Source organism: Gracilinanus agilis, chromosome 4 (genome assembly GCF_016433145.1).
Source record: "Gracilinanus agilis isolate LMUSP501 chromosome 4, AgileGrace, whole genome shotgun sequence".
Classification (NCBI taxonomy): Eukaryota; Metazoa; Chordata; class Mammalia; order Didelphimorphia; family Didelphidae; genus Gracilinanus; species Gracilinanus agilis.
In genome coordinates, this window is record NC_058133.1 from 160,530,770 (window position 1) to 160,551,772 (window position 21,003).

Here is a 21,003-nt window from a genome sequence, read left to right on the forward strand (position 1 = left end):
CAGGCCTGTCTCTCTATCTACTGAGTCACCTTGCTGCCTCCATGAATATTTCTTAATAAGAGACTCAGAATATTTAGGACATGATGAATGTTAAGTATCAAAAATGAAATTTCTTCTATTTAGACACACATGAAACGATTGGCCATCAATGTAAAATAGTTTTCTATTCCATTTTCTGCTACAATCTAACCCCAAAAAGCACTTATTGAGGTCACATTATATGAAGGAGACTGTGCTAGGCACCAGAGACACAAAGACAAAACAAAAGCTATTTTGCTATCGTTATTCCTTTCTATGTACAGTCAGACCAACAACCTGTTAATGCAAAGATCAAAATCAGTTCCAAATTAGAAGAAAGGGTAGAAGCAAGAAGAAGTCATGGAGAACAATTAAGACTACTCCGTGGTGAGCTATTGAAACAAGCTGTTGATTAGGAAATAGATTTTTTTTAATTAGATATCTACCTAGACTATCACCATTTCCTAAGAAAGTTTAACTGATATAAATCAGTAGTCCATAAAAACGGGATTTTAAAAGCTTAAATTCTATGTAAAACAAAAAATGCATGGTTTCCTTGCCAAATAAAGAGATAGCAGCAAGAACAACTTTGGTTTAATATGTAAACTCATTGGTAAAATCCTACTGGAGAAGACTATAATAGTCACTTGTGTACTATACTAGAAGTCAGTAGAAAGATAAGAACAGTCAAACTAGACCAAATATGCACAGAGGAGATCTGTGCTAGAAACAACCCAATTTAGAGGATACTGACATATTAATTCTTAGGTTATCTGAAAGGGAAAGATACTAATCACTTATAGAAAAAAAGACATTATTACTAAAAAAAAGTGACTACAAAGTATCAATAACTACCATTCCATAAATCAGCTTTCCCATTTCTTCAGTTTTTTAAAATGAATCTTTATAAGAATGATAAATACATGCATTGAGAGTATCTTTGATGAAGGTTGAGAAGAGATCAGGCAGATTTTCCAAATTATATCCTTTTCAATCATGTTAATGATTGGACTGAAATGTACATAGAAAACATGATCCTATTGTGTCAAGAATACATGATCCTATTGTGGGCTGAGCATTTTTTTTAAACCCTTACCTTCCGTCTTGGAGTCAATACTGGCAGAAGAGTGGTAAGGGCTAGGCAATGGGGGTTAAGTGACTTACCCAGGGTCACACAGCTGGGAAGTGTCTGAGGTCAGATTTGAATTTAGGACCTCCCATCTCTAGGCCTGGCTCTCAATCCACTGAGCTACACAGCTGCCCCCGGGCTGAGTATTTTTAAAATGTTATACTCTACAATAAAATGTCACTTTAAAGGTTTTCCTTCAGCAAAGTAACTACCATGCATAGATCAAAATTATGTTAGATTCTAAGGAAGAAATGACAACAGGTAACTTTGTTCAATAACTTCCTGTTTGTTAATATAAAAGAAGCATAAGACTAAGAAATGTATTTTCACCAAATATGATGGCCATTGTCATGGGGAAATATCTTGAGAAGATTTATTTCTAATATATTGCATTATTTCTATTTCTGGGTTTTGAATTGAGGCTCAGGTCTGTCCCTCAGACCTCTTTACTCATTCCTTTGTTCCTGACAAATTCAAAGAATGCTTCCACCCTAGAGTATCTCCCACTGAAGGGTGATAGAAAAGTGAAATTATGGGTTCTGTCCTGCCTGATAAATAAAAGCCAGCTTAGGCCAGGTGTGTCTGCTGAGTAGCATTACAGAGTCCTTGAATCTCGCATTGAAAAATATTGAACAAAGTCACTCCTAACCAGACAGAACTTGCTTTCTCCTTCTAGACATTGGAATCATAGCATGAAGCATGTGATTTTTCTAGCATCAATCAAGGAGTTGGGAATGAGAGGACCTCACAGGACCAATTAGAGATACTTGGGATGTCTAGGGGAGGACTGAATAATGAGCTTCCAAAATTGTATTTAAGGATCCACAAGGCTTTCTTTGGGGTTCTTTGATCACTGAGAGAGATCATCGATCAATGAATTTATTGATTATTGCTAGTCTGAACAATAAGTTTATTTTCTTATCCAGAAGCCAGTCTCTCAAAGTTGTTATCACAGCCTGAATAAGGAACCAAATTAAAGAGGGACACCTTATATGTTGTACAGTCCCCAAGTTCTTGTGTTTTCAGCTGACATTGTATTGATAACATCAATCTCTGAAATACTGCAGAATCGCCCCATTAAGATCTCTGTAAATCAGAGGGGCTAACCCACCAATTCAAATAGGAAAAAAAGTGGATGAATAATTGTCCAGACTATTATATACATTTAGATGGACAAATCACAGATATGGTTCACCAGTACATCTATTTGGATAGATACTATATATGGACTATGAACTAGTCCCAGAATTGACCAGGAGGAAGGGGATTACACTAGTTTACCTTTGGGCAATTATACAATGTTCTTAATGAACTCAGGTCTCTCCATGAAACAGGGACTTATTTTTCAAACTTCAACTTTCTTCTGACAAAATTGTGTGATTTCAAACCATGGAATACACAGAAACCTAGCAGGGAAGCACATGACTGGGGAAAACCAGGTACCTAGGTCACTTCATAACTCTAGGTGTCTGCTTTGTCCTTGATCGCTTTGAAGAATAACCTATGCCATAGTCATCTGCTGGGCAAAACTACTTCTCTACTCTCTGCTTTCCTTCTTGTCCTGACAGCTTTCTTGCTGGTCCAAGTTGCTTCCCATCTGCTCTTGGGTTAAAGCAAGATATGTTCCAAACTCTAATAACCAAGCTTATAAGGATGCTGAAAAAGTATTGTGCTCTTTTAATGGCAAGCAATACCCTTAAACAAGAGAACTGCCAAACTTCTGAGGTCTACTCTATGGAGTGTCTTCCTTTCAAGCTATAGACAGAGCCATGCAACCCTACCCAAACAGCTCTTTGAATACCAGGGAATTCTGTTTTTATTCAATCACCTTTCAGCAAAGCACACTTTTTTTTAAAGCAAAAGAGATGCAAAATCAGCCCTTTCCACTCTGATACCAGAGAACAGAAGAAAGTAAAGGACAATGTGGGCAAAACCTTGAGAAGTTTCCCCTTTTTCAAGTTATCGAGGGCACTAGAGGACAACCCTGCTTTCCTTCATCCAATCTACTCTCAGCAAAGCACTGCCTCTCTTTTAATCAGCACAGTTCCCAGCAAATAGCTGCAGATCCTAATAAGCTTTGACCAGTTTCTATATTCTGTCCTCTATAAGCTGCTCCTCTTGTAGCCTGCTGTATCTTCTGTCTCTGACTCTTTCTCTTCTACTTCTGTCTTCACCTGGTCATCTCTTTCTTTTCAGCTCCTTCTTCTTCCTAGCTTCTAATCCCTCAAGCAATGATCAATTTGCAACTTAGGATGTGAAAATCAACAATTATTCCTTTCTCTCACTTATGACCCTAAAAATTTTTATGTGACCCTTCCATATTCCCCAGTTATTTGATTTATAGTTTACCAACTACATGCCCCCAAACACTGAAAACTCTAATACAGTGATTCCCAAAGTGGGCGCCACCCCCCCCCGTGGGTGCTGCAGCGATCCAGAGGAGCGGTGATGGCCACAGATGCATTTATCTTTCCTATTAATTGCTATTAAAATTAAAAAAAATTAATTTCCAGGGGGCTAAATAATATTTTTTCTGGAAGAGGGCAGTAGGCCAAAAAAGTTTGGGAACCACTGCTCTAATATATGAATGAGCTGAGGGACTACAGTGATCTGTATGCAGTTATTTCAGTTACTGATCTGTTTTCAAACAAATTTTCCCAGTACATTTATCTGAAGGGTGATTCTCTCTCAGATCCTCAGGAGCATCTGTGTCTCCCCTCAGCATTTTATCTGAAAGACTATTTTCTTTTTCAAGCTGATTTTATCACTTTTTCTTATCAAAGTAGTATTCTTTTTCTGACCCTTTCAGTTACCAAAATATTCACATATGTAAGGGGCAGAAGCTCTCAGTAAAATGTTCTTGTTCTGTTCCTAATGCCTAGCATGGTGCCTGGTCCATGGTAGATGATTAATAAATGCTTGTTGGGTTGAATTGAATTAAATTAGATAGCCAGAGGAGTTATAAAGTCAATGTGGGTCAGTCAATCTGATGTTATCGAATACTCTGAATTGATGACCAGCTTTAATGTTTGGCTGATCCTCTAGTTTGAGGTGATAATAAGGTAATAAGAGGTCATTGGTTATTAAGATTCTTACTCTAACAGCTATTATGCTGATCTTTGAAACTCATAGGATCAAAGGATTTATAGTTGAAAGGGAATTTAGAGATCATTAGATCTACTCCTACTCCCCACCCCCCTTTTATAGGCAAGAAAAGTCCTAAGTTACTGAATTATTATCTATCTGTTGCTTTTGTGCCATCATCTAATCAAGATTTGCGAATACAAAAAGAACTTGATGGTCTTGCCTCTCATTCCTCTCAGGAAGTCTATGTTGGCAAGGAGACCCTCTGCACCATTGATGGCCTTCATTTCAACAGTACATACAATGCAAGGGTCAAGGCTTTCAATTCCTCTGGAGTTGGACCTTACAGCAAAACTGTTGTTCTCCAGACATCTGATGGTGAGTCTTGTTTATATTTTTCTTGAAAATGACAAATATGGCCACACATGCCTCTGATTTCCTATGAGATATTTCTTTTCCTAAGGATGGAGACCTGGCCTGAGCAGAGAGTAGCAAACATACGCTGAGGGGAACATCAGCAGTTTTAAACACAGAACTAACATGTTATTGCATTTGTTGCTCTGCCATAAAATAACAAGTTCCCTATCTCATCCCCTCCTAAGAACTCATAGAATTATCCCCTCCCTCTGCATCTATACCTGACCCTGTACACCAACTACAATAGCTATTTTTTATTCATTGGCATGAGACGATTTGAAAATTGAGTGACCCTAGAAATTCTCTCTTCCCTTGAGGTCCAAGCCATGTTGGTAGGCTAGGGATGGAGCAGCCTGTGCTGTGTTGCTGCTGCATGTGATGACCCCTGAATGGCATTTGATAGTCTAAGGCTGAATGGGTTTCTGTCCCTAGGGCTTTAGTCCTTTCTCCCCACACTAACACATTCATCAAAAACAAAGTGAAAAGAGCTCAGATGTGACAGCTGGCTTTATTTAGCCTAAACACCCATCTGGTTTTTAGGTTGTGTGAGTACATTTATAGACAATCAGATCTTGGTTTTCCGTGCCAGTAGATAGGAACAATACCAGGGATAGAGAATCAAAATCCATGGCTATTTTGTCTCTCTTAGATCAAGGCCACAGCTCCCCCCACTTCCCCAGCTGCTGCCCCATTCCTTGCCCCAGAATGCCCTATTCCCTAATGCCCTCTCACCGCTTGCTGCTCATAAAGAACTAAGAACTCCAAATTGCAGCTCATGTACATGGGCTCCCAGTGAAGCATAATAGCCTCAGAAGCTGCAGCTACAAAAGAAAAAACATGAAGAGTATTTTTGTGTTTTATAAACTGTCTTGCTGGCACCTTCTCTGCAATGGATAAGAGACTCTAGAGAGTTGCCTGAAGGTTCTTAGGAGTTAAATGATGTCCTGGGGTCTTACAGTCAGCATGGGTCAGAAGTGGTAAAATATCTGCCTGTGTGTGTGTGAGAGAGAAAGAGAGAGAGAGAGAGATGAACAGAGAGAGAGAGACAGAGAGAGAGAGAGAGAGAGAGAGAGAGAGAGAGAGAGAGAGATTTAAAACACACCAGCTTGCAAAACCTCTAGACAACCCTAAAAATGTTCACCAGTCTCCCTCACTCTTATCAGTGGGTTCTGTTCATCATTGTAAAATTGGGCAAATCGAGTAAGCTTTCTGTGATTCAGTTTTCTCATCTATAAAATGAGGAAAGTTGGAGAAGATTCTCTTGCAATTTTAAACCCTATGATGCTAGTAACATGACACATCTCACGGTAGTGAGCCTCAGTAGCCTGAAGCTAGACAGCACTCATATGGCTGAATTTATAGTCACAGTTTTAAGGTAAGATTTCAACTTGGGTCAACTAGGTAGTACAGTATAATAGAGAGGATACTTGACCTTGAGACAGGAATATCTGAGTTCAAATCTGGCCTCAGATATTTAGTAGCTGTGTGACCCTGGGCAAGTTGTTTAACTGCTGAATGCCTCCATTTCCCCATCTGTAAAATGGGTAATCATAGCATCTATCCCCCAGGAGTCTTAGAATAGTAAAAGGAGTAAAGCACTTTGCAAACCTCAAGGTGCTAAATAAATGTTGGCTAGTATTACTTGCCTACAACCCAGTATCCTCTGATAACTGGAAAGCAGCATGATACAAAAGATGGAGAGTCAGCAAGTCTGAGTCTGACAAATAGTTGTGAGGCTAGTGTGAACAACAAAGAGTTTTTTATGTCTCTTCATATCCCTATACCTCACTTTCCATTTCCTATCTCCGTGCCCTTGGATAGGCTGTACCCCATCGCCTCTAATACTCTTTCTCTTTCCTTATCTACATTTCTTCAAACTCCTAGCTACCTTTAAGGTTCAGCTCAAAGGGCCACATCCTGGTTCCCCCAGCTCCTCCACACCACCACCACAACTTCCAACTGTTTTTATTTTTATACATATGTATATTTATTTATCTCTCTTTGTGTTATTTCCCCTAAGAAATCTTTACCTTTTATCTCATATTCCTAGGGCTTAGCATAGTACCTGTTCCATAATGGGTGCTTAATTAGTGCTTTGGGGGATTAAATTGAATCAAATTAAATTGAAGAACAGCCAGCTCTGGCCTCCTTGACTTTCCAAAGAAAGTTAAATGAAAGTAATAGAATCATAGCATTTTAGAGCTGGGAAGGACCTTAGAAGTTGTCTTGTCCAATTCCCTTAAAAACGGAGGCCAGGGACAGCTAGGTAGCACAGTTGATAGAGTGCCAGACCTGGAGTTGGGAAGACCTGGGTTCAAATATGACCTCAGACACTTACTTCTATGCTGTGTGACTCTGGGCAGATCACTTAACCCCAATTGCTTAGCCCTGCCACTCTTCTGCCTTGCTACCAATACTTAGTATTAATTCTAAGATGGAAGGTAAGCTTATTTTTTAAAATGAGGCCAATTTCTCTCTTCTATTTAATCACTCAGTCCCCTTACATTCATTTATTACTCTCTATATGTCAGGAACTGCGCTAGACATTGGGGTTATGAAGGCTCTTGCCCTCAAGGGATTTATAATCTAGCTGAGGAAAACAACATGTACACATATAGGTATATACAAAATAAATAAGTATATAAAAGGTTATTTTGGGGATAAGAAAAATGAGGGATGAGAAAAACCATGTAGAAGGTAGAGTCGAGTTGAGCCTTGAAAGAAATAAGGAATTCTAGGAGTTAAAGATGGATATATACATTATATAAAATTTAATATTTAGAAATTAGATATTATATAGATATATATTTTAAGGTGTGGTCACCGGGAATCAATAATTCAGATTGATTCCATAATTAAAATAGATCCAAGTCAGGATGGGTTTTATGATAGTTTATTTACAATTAGGAAGGTAGAAGGCAAGGAAATAGAGAGAGGGAGAGGCTAGTCCGGGCCTACAGAGGCCTGGACGGAGAGAGGATTAAAAGGCTAATTAAACTAAACTACATGCCACAAGGCCTTAGCAATCAAAGAGGCAAGAGGCCTATTTAAGATAGAGAGTCTGGAAACGCCAAGGTAGGCCAAGGAAGTCAGCCTAACTTAGCCACGTGACCATTCAGAGGGGAAGCCACCTGAGGTCTTGCCAGAGATCCTTCAGCACCAAGTTCAAAGCGGGAACTGCCTCAACAGGAAGTTACCATCATATTTGAAGGACAGCATCTTTCGTCACTTCCTGGGGGTCCACCTCTAATTCAAGTGGACCAATGGCAGCCTCTACACTGATTTGGACTGCCCAAAGGGCAGTCCTTTGTTCTTGATTTGTTACTTATTGTCACGTGTGGGTAACTCATCTCTCCTCCTCACTCAGGGAGGTGGGGATGACATTATCTCTGGTGGCTTAGAGTTTTAACTATGAATGGGCTTGAGCTAATTCCATACACACAACAATAATACGTAATATAATACATAAATTTATACAATATATACATTCTAGGTGTGGAGGTCAACCAGTGCAACAGTATAGAGATAAGAGATAGAAAGTCAAGTGTGGAGCAAACTGATCAGCATGGATGTGATAGGGAATAAAGTATAAAGAGCTGGAAAAGTAGTTTGGGACCAAGTAGGAAATGATGAACAGAGGAATTATATTTGATCTTAGAAGTAATATGGGACCATTGGAGTTTATTGAGTGAGAGGAGTAACAAAGTTAGACCAATACTTCAGGAAAAATCACTTTGATAGCTCTGTGGAGCCCTTTTTCTATCAGCCTGGAAAGAGAACAAGCATAGATAGATAGATAGATAGATAGATAGATAGATAGATAGATAGATAGATAGATATAGATAGATATATGTGTGTATATATTTTATTTTATATATTATATATAATTATTATATATGTTATTTATTATATATATTATTTGTATTTATTGAAATATATATGGGACTAAATAATTTTTATACTTATTATCTCATTTGATCATCACAACTCCATTGGGATAGATACTATTTTTTTTTAAACCCTTGTCTTCCGTCTTAGAGTCAATACTGTGTATTGGCTCCAAGGCAGAAGAGTGGTAAGGGTAGGCAATGAGGGTCAAGTGACTTGCCCAGGGTCATACAGCTGGGAAGTGTCTGAGGCCAGATTTGAACCTAGGACCTACTGTCTCTAGGCCTGGCTCTCAATCCACTGAGCTACCCAGCTGCCCCTGATAGATACTTTTATTAACCCCATTTCCAGTCAAGGACACTGAGGCAAAGAGAGTTTACTTGCCTTGTCACACAGCTAGTAAGTTTCTGAGGCTGGATTTAAACTCGGGATTTCCCACTGTGCCACCAACTGCCTTGATGTTTTCTAAATTCCTTCCTTTTAACTCTCTTCCTTTTCTCTCTCTGATATAGTGGCCTGGTTCACATTCGACCCCAACTCTGGTCATCGGGATATTGTCCTGTCAAATGACAACCAAACAGCAACATGTAGCAGTTACGATGACCGAGTGGTACTGGGCACAGCAGCTTTTTCCAAGGGAGTCCACTACTGGGAACTCCACGTGGACCGATATGACAACCATCCAGATCCAGCTTTTGGTGTAGCCAGAGTCAATGTGGTCAAGGATATGATGCTGGGCAAGGATGACAAGGCTTGGGCCATGTACGTGGACAATAACCGAAGCTGGTTCATGCATTGCAACTCCCACACCAACCGGTGAGTGGTCTTGAGCTGGACTCGCCTATCTTCCTTAGAGCTTTCTGGTTCCTGGGTCTGTCTGAATGAGCATTCCCATCTGAGCGGTATCCTCTTCTGTTTCACAATCATCATCATCTGGGATGTTGAGAAAAAATTTTAGTTACTCTTGTCCCTTATATTCAAGAGGGAAAAACAGAAGCCCAGAACAGCTAGGAGGAAGCACTTGCTTGGCTCAGTACTGAATGGTACCAGGAGCAAGAGAGAAGTTGAGAAATAGCTAAAATGACCACATACATCTCACTCTTTTTTTTTCCCCCTACCTAACCCATCTCACCCAAAGTCAGCCCTGGCTTGAAAAAAGTCTTTTGGAAATTGAACTTCCTCATTTCCTGGAATCTTTTCATTTTAACCCCAAACTCATTTCTCTGAAAATCATAGATATTCTTTAATTAAATTACTATTGGCTACCACAACCAAGTGCCATTAGACACTTTTGTTGTTGGTGTTCAGTTATGGCCAACTCTTTGTGACCCTATTTGGAGTTTTTCTTGGTAAAGACATTGAAGTGTTTTGTCATTTTCTTCTCCAGTTTATTTTACAGATAAAGAAGCAGAGGCAAGCAAGATTAAGTGACTTGCCCAGGATCACATAGCTAGTAGGTATTTGAGGCCAGATTTGAACTCATGTCTTCTTGACTCCAGGTCCAGAACTCTGTCCACTGAGTCACCTAGCTACCCCCATTAGACACCAATTGGTTCCTATTCTTTGGGATCTTATGCCTCTATCCTATTGAAGATGGTTTTCTCACTGGCTTTGGGATGTGCCTACCTCCCTTTGCCCATCCATTGCACCCTAAGTTCAGTTCTTGTGAGAAGGTTCAATTCATTTTCACTTTGCAAATATGTACATAATACCTCATAGATCATTAATCTCCTTTTGGAAGGGACTTCAAAAGCCATCTATGACTTCCTCCTTTTACATATGAGGAAAATGAGGCTGTTCAGTTAAGTGATGTACCCAAGGGAGGTTAGGTAATGTACCCAAGGTCACAGGGAGAATATATCACTAACAGGATTTGAATCCAGGTCTTGTGACCTCAGAAGAAGTACTTTCCCCATTGTACCGTGTTGCTGTCTTTCTACCTGCTTTAACTTGAATATTAAGGCAATAAAATAAAAGTTACCGGGAATAAAGATGCCTAAAATATACCTCCTAGATGGTAAGTTCCTTAGGGTCAAGGACTATATTTTCTTTCTCTTTATGTATCTCTTAGCACCCAGTATAATTTACATTACATGCATAAAATAGATAGCAAGCACTCAATAAATAGTGTCGGAAACGAATGAAAGAATAGAATAAAATAAAAGAGAACATAAATTAAGTCACAGGCTTATTGCATTCTCAGAAGAGGGGTAACTAAGACCCAATCGACCTAAGATAAGTTGCAACAGGGAAGATCGATATTCCCCTTAGCCTGGTTAGGTAGAGCTAACCTGCGGTATCTGGCCTCCCTCCAGTATTTCATGGTCACCTTGATCTTTCTTTTTAACCACAGCCAGTGCACACCACCAGCCTGATTCCTCCCTTTACTACTGATTGCCCTCTTTCTGTTTCTCTGGAGAGATTTTATCTTTGCCCTCTGCCAGGGTGTACAAGGGATGGAAAATTACTGACACCAGTCACTGTGTTCTCCTCTGGCCGAGAAACCTAGAAAAGGAGAGGGAGAAGGCCCCAAGCCACACTCTGCTTTTAGATTTTCCTTATGCTATTCTCTCTCATCAGCCAGAAAGGACAGAGTAGGTGACGGAAGTCTCCCTGGCCAAGGCTGGAAGCTGGACGTACAAAAGGGAATTCTCTGGTTTTCTCTGCCTTTCTTGACTCATTTTTGCAAACTCCTTAAGGAAAAAAATTCAGTTGTTTCTCTCAGCCAGTGAAAGGAGTCATCTTTTCTTATTTGGAAACCTAAACTTAAAAGAGAGAAGTAATTTGCCCAAGGATACCCCGATGATCCAAACAATTGGAAAATGGAAAATACCAGCCCCTCTATATAACCTTCTTTAGGGAGAACTGCATTTTTCCTAGTGGCATATATGTAGCTATCTTGAAGGGAGAGGAATCTCATTCAGTCTACTCCTGTACCCACTGGTCCATGCCCTACAAAATTTTTCTAGCCAGGTTCTTGAAAATGTGTCATTTTCTTCCCTGTTCTCTGCAGATATGAGAGACTTGCTCAGTTAGACCTTCGAATAAGGAAATGGAGATTAGGAAAGTTACAGAACTGTAATTTGCAGAGAATCCAACTTGCTCACAAGCACTGATTTTTCGTTTCCTCCTTCCCTTTGAGCTATGAAGACAGGGACAAATAAAAGAGTTAATGGAAGAAGGCCATGGAAGAAGGGGAGGCACTCAGGATTTCTCAAGTATCTAATTCTGGAGAAGGCCTTCAGGCAAGGGTTCATATAGAGGCAAGTCAAGTTTGGGGGAGAAGAGAGAAAGGATGCTTGAATCTGGTCAAGAGGAAAGCATCTTGGCTCTGTCCCAGCAACCACTTCTCTATCCTGTACTGCCACCCTGTGGTCATTGTTAGAATAACACCAGCTCTGATCGACTTTGCCATTCTGTTCCCAAGATCTTGCGCAGGACCCCAAATCCCTTGCTCTGCATTCTGATGGAGCTTTTCCACAGCTAATCTTAGGAGGAAATTTTGCGAAACAAACAATGTCTGTCCTCAGTGCCTCCAATTCTCCTTTCAAAGCTTCATATCTCCCCCATCTCCTTTATTAAGCTAAATTCATTCATCTCTCCTTCACCTTCCCTAAGCAAATTAAAACTCTTTCAGGTAGGGGATCAATTCATTTGCACTAAGGTAATAACACCTCTCAGGAAAGGATTTGAGTTTTTAATAGATTCTAATGCTGAAACATTTCTAATATATTTTCAAGCACCAGGATGAGATGATGAGCAAGATTTTTTTTTTTCAAAGTGAGAACTTCAGATGATATCATCAGTGGGAGTTAGGCTAGAAGGAAGATTCATTTATATATTCAGTAAGTCAACTAACATTTGTTAAATTCTAACTAAGTTCGAGGCATTACGTTAAGTGCTAGGGATACAATGAAAAAAAAACAAACAAAAAAAAAAAACCACAGACTTTGCTCTCAGGAGCTCAACCTTTGGTTCCTCCAACAAGGATAGTCTGTCTAGAATTTAATGTCAAGCTTGGGGGGGGGAGGGGAAGAGAAGGAAATGCTGAGATAGAAAGAGCTAAGTGTGGAGAAGAGAATATTAGCAGCTTTGTCTGGGAATGTGGTTACTATGAGGGAAATAACAATTTTCCCCAAAGGAAATCAGACAAATTTAGAATTTAGAGACAAATTCTCTCTAGATGAGCAAATGAAAATTTATTAAGCACCTACTATGTGCCAGGCACTCTACTTAAAGTTCTACTCTTTATTCTCTCTTACAAGTTCTGTGATCTAGTGATTATGGCCTTCTTGCTGTTAGGAACAGCACACAAAACACTCCATCTCTCTTCACCTGTGCCTCCTGGCTTCCCTCGCTTCCCTCTGCTCACAGCTAAAATCCTACCTTCCACAAGAAGCTTTTCCCTATCTTTCTTTCTTTCTTTCTTTCTTTTTTACTATTTTTTTTTTGGACCCTTAACTTCTGTGTATTGACTTATAGGTGGAAGAGTGGTAAGGGTAGGCAATGGGGGTCAAGTGACTTGCCCAGGGTCACACAGCTGGGAAGTGTCTGAGGCCAGATTTGAACCTAGGACCTCCAGTCTCTAGGCCTGACTCTCAATCCACTGAGCTACCCAGCTGCCCCCTTCCCTATCTTTCTTAATACTGTTGCCTTCCCCTTTGTTGATTATGTTGGATTTCTCCCCTTAATAGGCTAGACTAGAGGGAGCTATTCTGTGACTTTGGTTGTCTTGCCAGAGGACCGAGGGGACTAGAATTTTAACTTATTCTTGTTAATCACATAACAAGTCTCCCTTTCAGCATTTGGGGGGGGAGGGGAGGTTGAAGAGTAAAACCAGCTAGAGGCAAAAATGTAACGTCATGGAAATCTTTCTATTTACTGCACCCTTTCTACTTTGCTGACCAGCTAGCATACTTGCTAAACCTCATACTGTCATACTCACAAGGTAGGGCATAGCTCAAAATTATGACCTCTCCCTTCAAAACTTTGAGTTCCTCAGTGCCCTGATCCCAGTTAACTAAGAAGAGAACACCCAGTAAGATGAACTCCACTAAGGAATGAGCTAACAGTTTACTGTGTCCACCTTGCCAAGGGTATTTAGGTTTTAAAGTGGACTTTTTGGGACGAGACAACATGCTATAAAAAAATGAGCACCAGTCTTAAAGGCTTAGATCTGAGTCTTCCTTCTGCCATTGTGTAACTGAGTGGCCTTGGGCAAGTCATAACCTCTCTAAACTTTCCTTATCTGAAAAAGAAAGATAATAGAATTACTGTGAACTCCAGGCTACTAGCCAATAGGAATCTTAGGTTCAGAACTGAAAGGTATTTCAGAGATCATCAGGTCAATGCTCTCATTTTAAAGATGAGGAAACTGAGGCCCAGGGACATTATGTCTTGCTCAAGGACCCACTTTCAATAAGTAGCAGAGACAGGATTCAAATGAGATTCAGGGGTTCTGTGCCTCTTAATTCCTCACTTACTTAACTACTGAACTACCAAATTTCAAGGTATTTATGATGGTGGAAAGAGCAAATATACGTAAAAGTGTTCTGTAGATAAACTCTGAATTTATAGCTGTCCAAGAAACATTTGTGCTTATATGATTTGACCTCAGATGAAATTTTTTAAAACTTTACCTTCTGAAAAATGAATAATGTGGAAATAGGTATCAAGTAATAACATTTATACAACCCAGTGGAATTGCTTATCTGCTCTAGGAGCAGGGGAGGGAAGAAGGGAGGAAAAGAAAATGAATCATGAAAACATGGAAAAATATTTCAAAAAAAATTCTTTTTTTAAAACCCTTACCTTCCATCTTAGAATCAATACTGTATGACCAGGGTCACATAGCTAGGAAGTGTCTGAGGCCAGATTTGAACCCAGGACCTCCCATTTCTGGGTCTGGCTCTCAATATACTGAGCCACCCAGCTGCCTCCAAAATTCTTACATTAAAAAAAAAACAAACTTTACCTTCTGTCTTAGTATCTTGCCATGTTTCCCAAAGTCTGTCCAAGCTCATGCTGATTGCTTCCATGATGCCATCTATCCATCTCATCCTTTGTCGTCCCCTTTTCCTTTTGTCTTTAATATTTCCCAAAATCAGGACTTTTTCCAATGAGTCCTCTTTTCTCATTATGTGACCAAAATATTTAAGTTTCAACTTTGGTATTTGACCTTTCAAGTGAATGGCCTGAAATCTTTCTTTCTTTCTTTTTCTTTCTTTCTTTCTTTTTCTTTCTTTCTTTCTTTCTTTCTTTCTTTCTTTCTTTCTTTCTTTCTTTCTTTCTTTCTTTCTTTCTTTCTTTCTTAACAACTTTTACCTTTGGTCTTAGAATTGCTACCAAGTATCAGTTCCAAGGCAAAAGATAAAGGCTAGGCAGTTGGGGTGAATTGTTTTGCCCAGGATCACACAGCTGGGAAGTGTCTGAAGTCAGATTTGAACCCAGAATCTCCATCTCCAGGTCTAGATCTCTATCCACTGAGCCACCTAGCTACCCCTGAATTAATTTAAGTATTGACTGATTTGATCTCCTTGCTGTCCAAGGGACTCTCAAACATCTTCTCCAGCACCACAATTCAAAAGTATCAACTCTGTAGCACTCCAATTTCCTTATGGTCCAGTTCTCACTGTTATATAGTGTAAAACAATAGAGGCCTTTTTCAACAAGGTGATATCTTGGCCTTTTGGTATGCTGTCCAATTTGCCATAGCTTTTCTCTCAAGTAGAAATATCTTAATTTCATGCCATCTGCAGTGATCTTTGAACCTAATATAAAATCTAAAACTCCCTTCTCCTATTTGCCAGGAAGTGATAGGGCCACCTGCAAAAATTTCAATTGGTTTTTGTATTTTTATGTTAAGATTCAAACCATTGTTTACACTCTCCTCTTTTACCTTCATCAAGAGTCTTCCTAATTCTTCACTTTCTGCCATCAGAGTGATATCATCTGCATATCTGAGATTATTGATGCTTTCCCCAGCAACCTGAATTCTAGCTTTTGACTTGTCTGGTCTGGCATTTTGTAGGATATACTCTGCATAAAAGTTAAATAAATAAAGTGAAAATATACAGCCTTGTCATACTCCTTTTCCAATCTTGAACTAGTCAATTGTTCCATGTTCTGTTCTAACTGCTACTTCTCAGCGTGTATATGTGCTTTTCAAGAGACACATAAGATGATATGGTATTTCCATCTCTTTGAGGGCTTGCCATATTTTGTTATGATCCATAGTCAAAGGCTTTAGTGTAGTCAATGAAGCAGAAGCAAATAGTTTTCTGGAATTCCCTTGTTTTCTCCCTAATCCAGTATATTTTGGCAATTTGGTCTCTAGTTCTTCTGCCTCTTTGAAAACCAGCCTGTTCTTCTGGTAATTCTTGGTTCACATATTGCTGAAGCCTGCCTTGCAGAATCTTAAGCATAACATTACTGGCATGTAAAATAGGCACAATTAATTGGTAATTTGAACATTCTTTGCGATTGCCCTTCTCTAAGATTAAGATGTAAACTGATCTTTTCCAATCCAGCAAGCCACTGCTGAATTTTCCAAATTTGCTGGCATAGTAAGTACATCACTTTAACAGCATCATCTTTAAGATTTGAAATATCTCAGCTGGAATTCTATCACTTCCAACAATCTTACTGTTAGTGATGCTTCCTAAGACTCACTTGACTTCATTCTTTAGGGTGTCTGGCTCTAAATCAGGGACCACATCATGGTTATTGGTGATGTCAAAATCTTTCTTGTATAGTTCTGTGTATTCTTGCCAGTTCTTAATCTCTCCAGCTTCTGTTAAGTCCCTAGCATTTTTTAAATTATGTCCATTTTTTCATGAAACATTCCCTTGATATCTCCAATTTTCTAGAAGACATCCTTGTCTTTCCCATTCTATTATTTTGTTCTATTTCTTTGCATTGTTCATATAAGAAAACTTTGTCTCCTTGCTATTCTCTAGAATTCTCCATTCAGCTGGGTATATTTTTCCTTTTCCCTTTCCTTATTTCCTCCACTATTTGTAAAGCCTCATCAGATAGCCATTTCACTTTCTTGCTCTTTTTTGTGTTGGGATATTTTTTGTTGCTGCCTCCTACATACTATTGCAAACCTCTTTCCATAGTTCTTCTGGCACTCCATCTATCAGATCTAATCCTTTAACTCTATTTATCTTTTCCACTTCATAATAAATTACAAAACCTGGGCCAGATTCCCAAACCAACAATCTGACTTTTATTTATTGACAGAAATACAAAAATCAGAAGTCTATCTCCATGCCCAGAGTACAGCAGAGACCTCTTCTTGACATTGACAGGTGGTTTTATAAGCATTTTACCTTTGCTTAACAAAAATAATTAACAGAGAATTTGTGCAAAACATGTTCTTACATGAGTTGAGAACATTTTGACGAAAAAGTTAATAAATTCCTCTAAAAAATGGATAAAACTGGGTTAGCTCCTTTGTCCTTTTTCTGAAGCAAGTTAGTAAAGTTAGAATTCCTTTTTTAGAGTATCCTAGTCAAGATGCTGCAAGGTCAGACCCTCTTGCCTCAAAGTTTCAACTTCTAGGGTGTATGGTGCAGGAAAATCACAATTTCTAGCATTATAGAACCTCTTAATCTTATCACTTGCTATTAATTTCTATTCATCCTTATCTATTAAGATTAATAATTTCCTTATCTACTATTATGCTTTTACACAGTTAATTTTTATAACTGGATCTAACTTTTTATAAATCATAGTTGCAGTATACTAAGGGATTTTATATGATCACTCAGTTTATGATTAATAATATAAAAGCATATAGGATGTTATTTAGGTCATGCCTTTATGTTCTGATGATTTTTTTCCTACTTTCTTCAATTTAAGTCTAAACTGTGCAATGAGAAGCTCATTATCTGCACCACAGACTTGGTCTAACTATATAGAGCTTCTCTACCTTTTGCTGCAAAGTATATGATCAATTTGATTTTAATATTGACCATCTGGTGATGCCCATGTGTATAGTTGCCTTTTGAGTTGCTAAAAAAGAATGTTTGCTATGACCAGTGAAATAAGGATGCCAAACACAGTCAAGACCACATCCACAAACCCACAAGTGATAGGACTCACAAGATACACTGGAAACCTACACAAGGGATGTGGGAAATGGGTAATGACAGAGTACACACACATAGGCTGGTAACTGACAGTTGGCAGTTACTGGTTCCCCACCCAAGCCAGGGAAATTCAGGGTTTGAAAGTTTTCTTACTGTGGGCTCTTTCTTGGGGTGGAGGAAGACACAGGAAGTATATGAAACAGTTTTGATAGAGAGTTTAAGGGGTAGGTGATAAGGGGAAAGTCACACTAAACCTAAATAGCTAAGGATAAACTCAAGGGACTGGAAGGTGGGAAACAAACTACACTGAAAATAACACAGGCTGTCAGGACAAGCCTGGCTAGTCAGAAAGGGAATTTGATGTCTCACTACTGGGTCCTCTTCAGCTCCAAGGATGATCTCAGCTTTCCAGGAACTCAGATACCACAGCAAATAAATCCTCAAGGAGATAAAGTTAGGGAGATGAATTAGTCTGGAATGTCCACCATCCAGAGCTAAGTTCACTGCTCAACCTGATCTTCCTCACTGGATAGATGGTTTCTTATAGGAGACAATCCACTTTCCTAGGCTTTTACTTCAGACAGTTAAGTCCAAGCACCTAACTGCCATCAGCCACACAGGGCAAAACTCCCTTCTCTTCTCACTGTTCCATACTTGGAACTTTCAGCATTTGCCTGACAGCTCTGCCTGCTAATTAAGGCTTATTACTTAAAACTCTGAATTTCCTCATAACACCAGTAAATTATCTGGATATAATTATTAGTCTTTGTCCTGCTGGATATAACTATTAGTCTTTGTCCTGTTTCATTTTGTACTCCAAGGTCAAACTTGCCTGTTATTACAAATACATACACACACACACACATATATATATATTTTTAAACGCTTACCTTCCTTCTTAGTGATGTTAAACTGGAAAAAACACAGAACTATTAAATAGTCAGAAAAAAAACACTTCTTTAATTAAGGAAATCCACACAGAACCCAGAGACTCTGGTTGCTCTGGCCACCGATCCCTGGGAGTGCCATGGTGCTAGATGACAACACTGAAGCTCCATAGAATTTGGGCAATTTGTATACCTTTCTAGGGGGAACTGGGGACTGAGCATGGGAGAGTATAGTTGATTGATTTTACAAATGGCTACAAAGAAAATGAGGAGCCCTAAGTGGGATTATCAATGAGAGGCTGATGCCTTATAATAGACACAAAAAGGAAAGATCCAGCCAAGGGCTGGCTACCTTGGTAAAGGACTTTGAACCTAGGGGGAAAAACCATTGGGACAAAAGGGGCACTTAACATCTGATTGGATTTACTAGTGCCAACTAAACTACTTTAAGGTCTATTGTTAATCTGAACTTGTGAAGTTGGGTTTTTCCCTCAGAGGGAAATGTATGTGACAAGGTCAAATCTGAGGTCTTCACTTTCAAGCTAATTAAACTGGTGGGGGGTGGTATCAGACTTCACAAGACTATAAGTTTTGGGGTTTCTAGATTCCAGGTTGACAATATAAATATTATGTATTGGTTTCAAGCCATAAGAGTGGTAATGGGTATACAATGGTGGTGGTTAAATGATTTGTCCAGGGTCACACAGCCAGGCAATGTCTGATGCCACATTTGAACCCAAGACCTCCATCTCTAGGCCTGGTGATCAATCCACTGAGCCATTCAGCTATCCCCTTACTCCATTTATTTTAAGGGATTCTTGGCCACAGCAGTATATGTAATGATCAGTTGAATTAAATTCACCCATTTTAGTCCATGTGAATTTGCTGGCACCTAAGATGTCGACGTTTAATCTTTCTTTGTCCTCTTTCACAACATCCAGCTTGCCTTGGTTCATAGATCTTACATTCCAGGCTCCTGTGCAATAGTGATCTTTACCGCATCAGCATGGGACTTTAGTTTCATCACCAGGTTCATCCACAGCTAAGCTGCCTTTTGGCTTTGGTCCAGTCACTTCACTAGTACTGGAACTACTTAGAGTCGTCCTCTGCTCTTCCCCAGTAGTGTGTTGGACACTTTCCAACCTGAGGGGTTCATCTTCCAGTATCATTTTTTATCATTTTAATATTGTCCTGGGTTTTCTTGGCAAAGATCCTGGCATGGTTTGCTATTTACTTCTCCAATTGAATCACCTTTTTTTTCAGAACTCTACTCTGATCCCATCTTAGGAAATCCTAATGGCACAGGTCAGAATTTTATTGAGCTATACACACCCCTTCCCACAACAAGGCAGTGATCTGGAGGAGCAGATTAACATGATCTATGTTCTTTTGTAATTTTATTTATTTTGTTAATGTTTCCCAAATACATTTTGACACCTCTGCTCAATAACACCTTTCACACCTATGCCTTCCTCTCTACTCACACTGTCACACTTAGTTTTGGCCCTTGTTACTTAAACTATACTATTTCCTAGATTCTATTTGTGTAATGGCTTCCTAAAATGGTCTACTGGACTCTATTCCTTACCTTTTCTTTTCCATCCTACATAGAATTGCCAAAGTAATTGTCCTAATTGATTGGTTTCATTAAGTCAGGTTCTTAAGCAAAAAACCTTCAGAAATTCATTAGTGCTTAAAAATGAAATATAAGCTCCTTAGCCTGTTTTTCAAGTTCCTCAACAACCTGGCTCCTACCTAGCTGTCTATCCTTATTTTTCACTGCTCTCTTTCACACAATCTGGGCTCAAGCCAAATTACTATGTGTACATCACTGATATCATCTGCTCAGTCTCTTACATCTATATATTTGCCAATGCCATTCCTTAAGGTAACCTTTCCCACTACTCCCTATTGAAATCCTTATTCTTAAAAAAACAATGTTAGATGCTACCTTCTTCAAGATGCCTTCTGTGATTCCCCCCTTCTCTTCGATTAAAAGTGATCCCCCTTCCATCCTTGAATTTATTGGGCCACTTGATTTGGACCACCCCCATCATAGGGATAGAGTACACAGAGATTTACAGTTGAGAAACTGAGATCCACAGAAATTAAATAACATGTTCAAGGTCTCACAGGTAATAAAGGGTGAGCAGTGATTTATGCCCAAGTCCTTTGACTCCAAACCCAGAATTCTTTTATTATATTATACTGCCCATCCTTTAATTATATTTTAACATAATATATCTATTTGTAACTACATCTTGTTATTCACCTGACTTTTGGCTCCTGGAGGACAGGGACTATGATTTTTTTTAATCTTTTAATTTCGTCGCCTAGCTCCATGTTTTCTATAAACACGTTTATAATATATATAATGTATATCATCTTCTATCATTTTAATATTGTCCATAATTTAATATTGTCCAAAAAAGAATATATGTGTGTGTATATATATATATGTATATATATATATATATATAAAACT

The 21,003-nt window shown here is 39.0% G+C and overlaps 1 protein-coding gene across 2 annotated transcripts in view; it reads left to right on the top strand.

The window, feature by feature from the left end:
* The window catches only part of TRIM67 (tripartite motif containing 67), an 80,181-nt gene that overhangs the window by 55,754 nt on the left and 3,424 nt on the right, over positions 1-21,003 (top strand). For both annotated transcript variants that reach the window (XM_044672612.1, XM_044672613.1), the window contains 2 exons: positions 4,471-4,609; positions 9,049-9,352. In XM_044672612.1, coding sequence (XP_044528547.1) covers positions 4,471-4,609; positions 9,049-9,352 — 443 coding nt within the window. The remainder of the gene's footprint in view (positions 1-4,470; positions 4,610-9,048; positions 9,353-21,003) is intronic.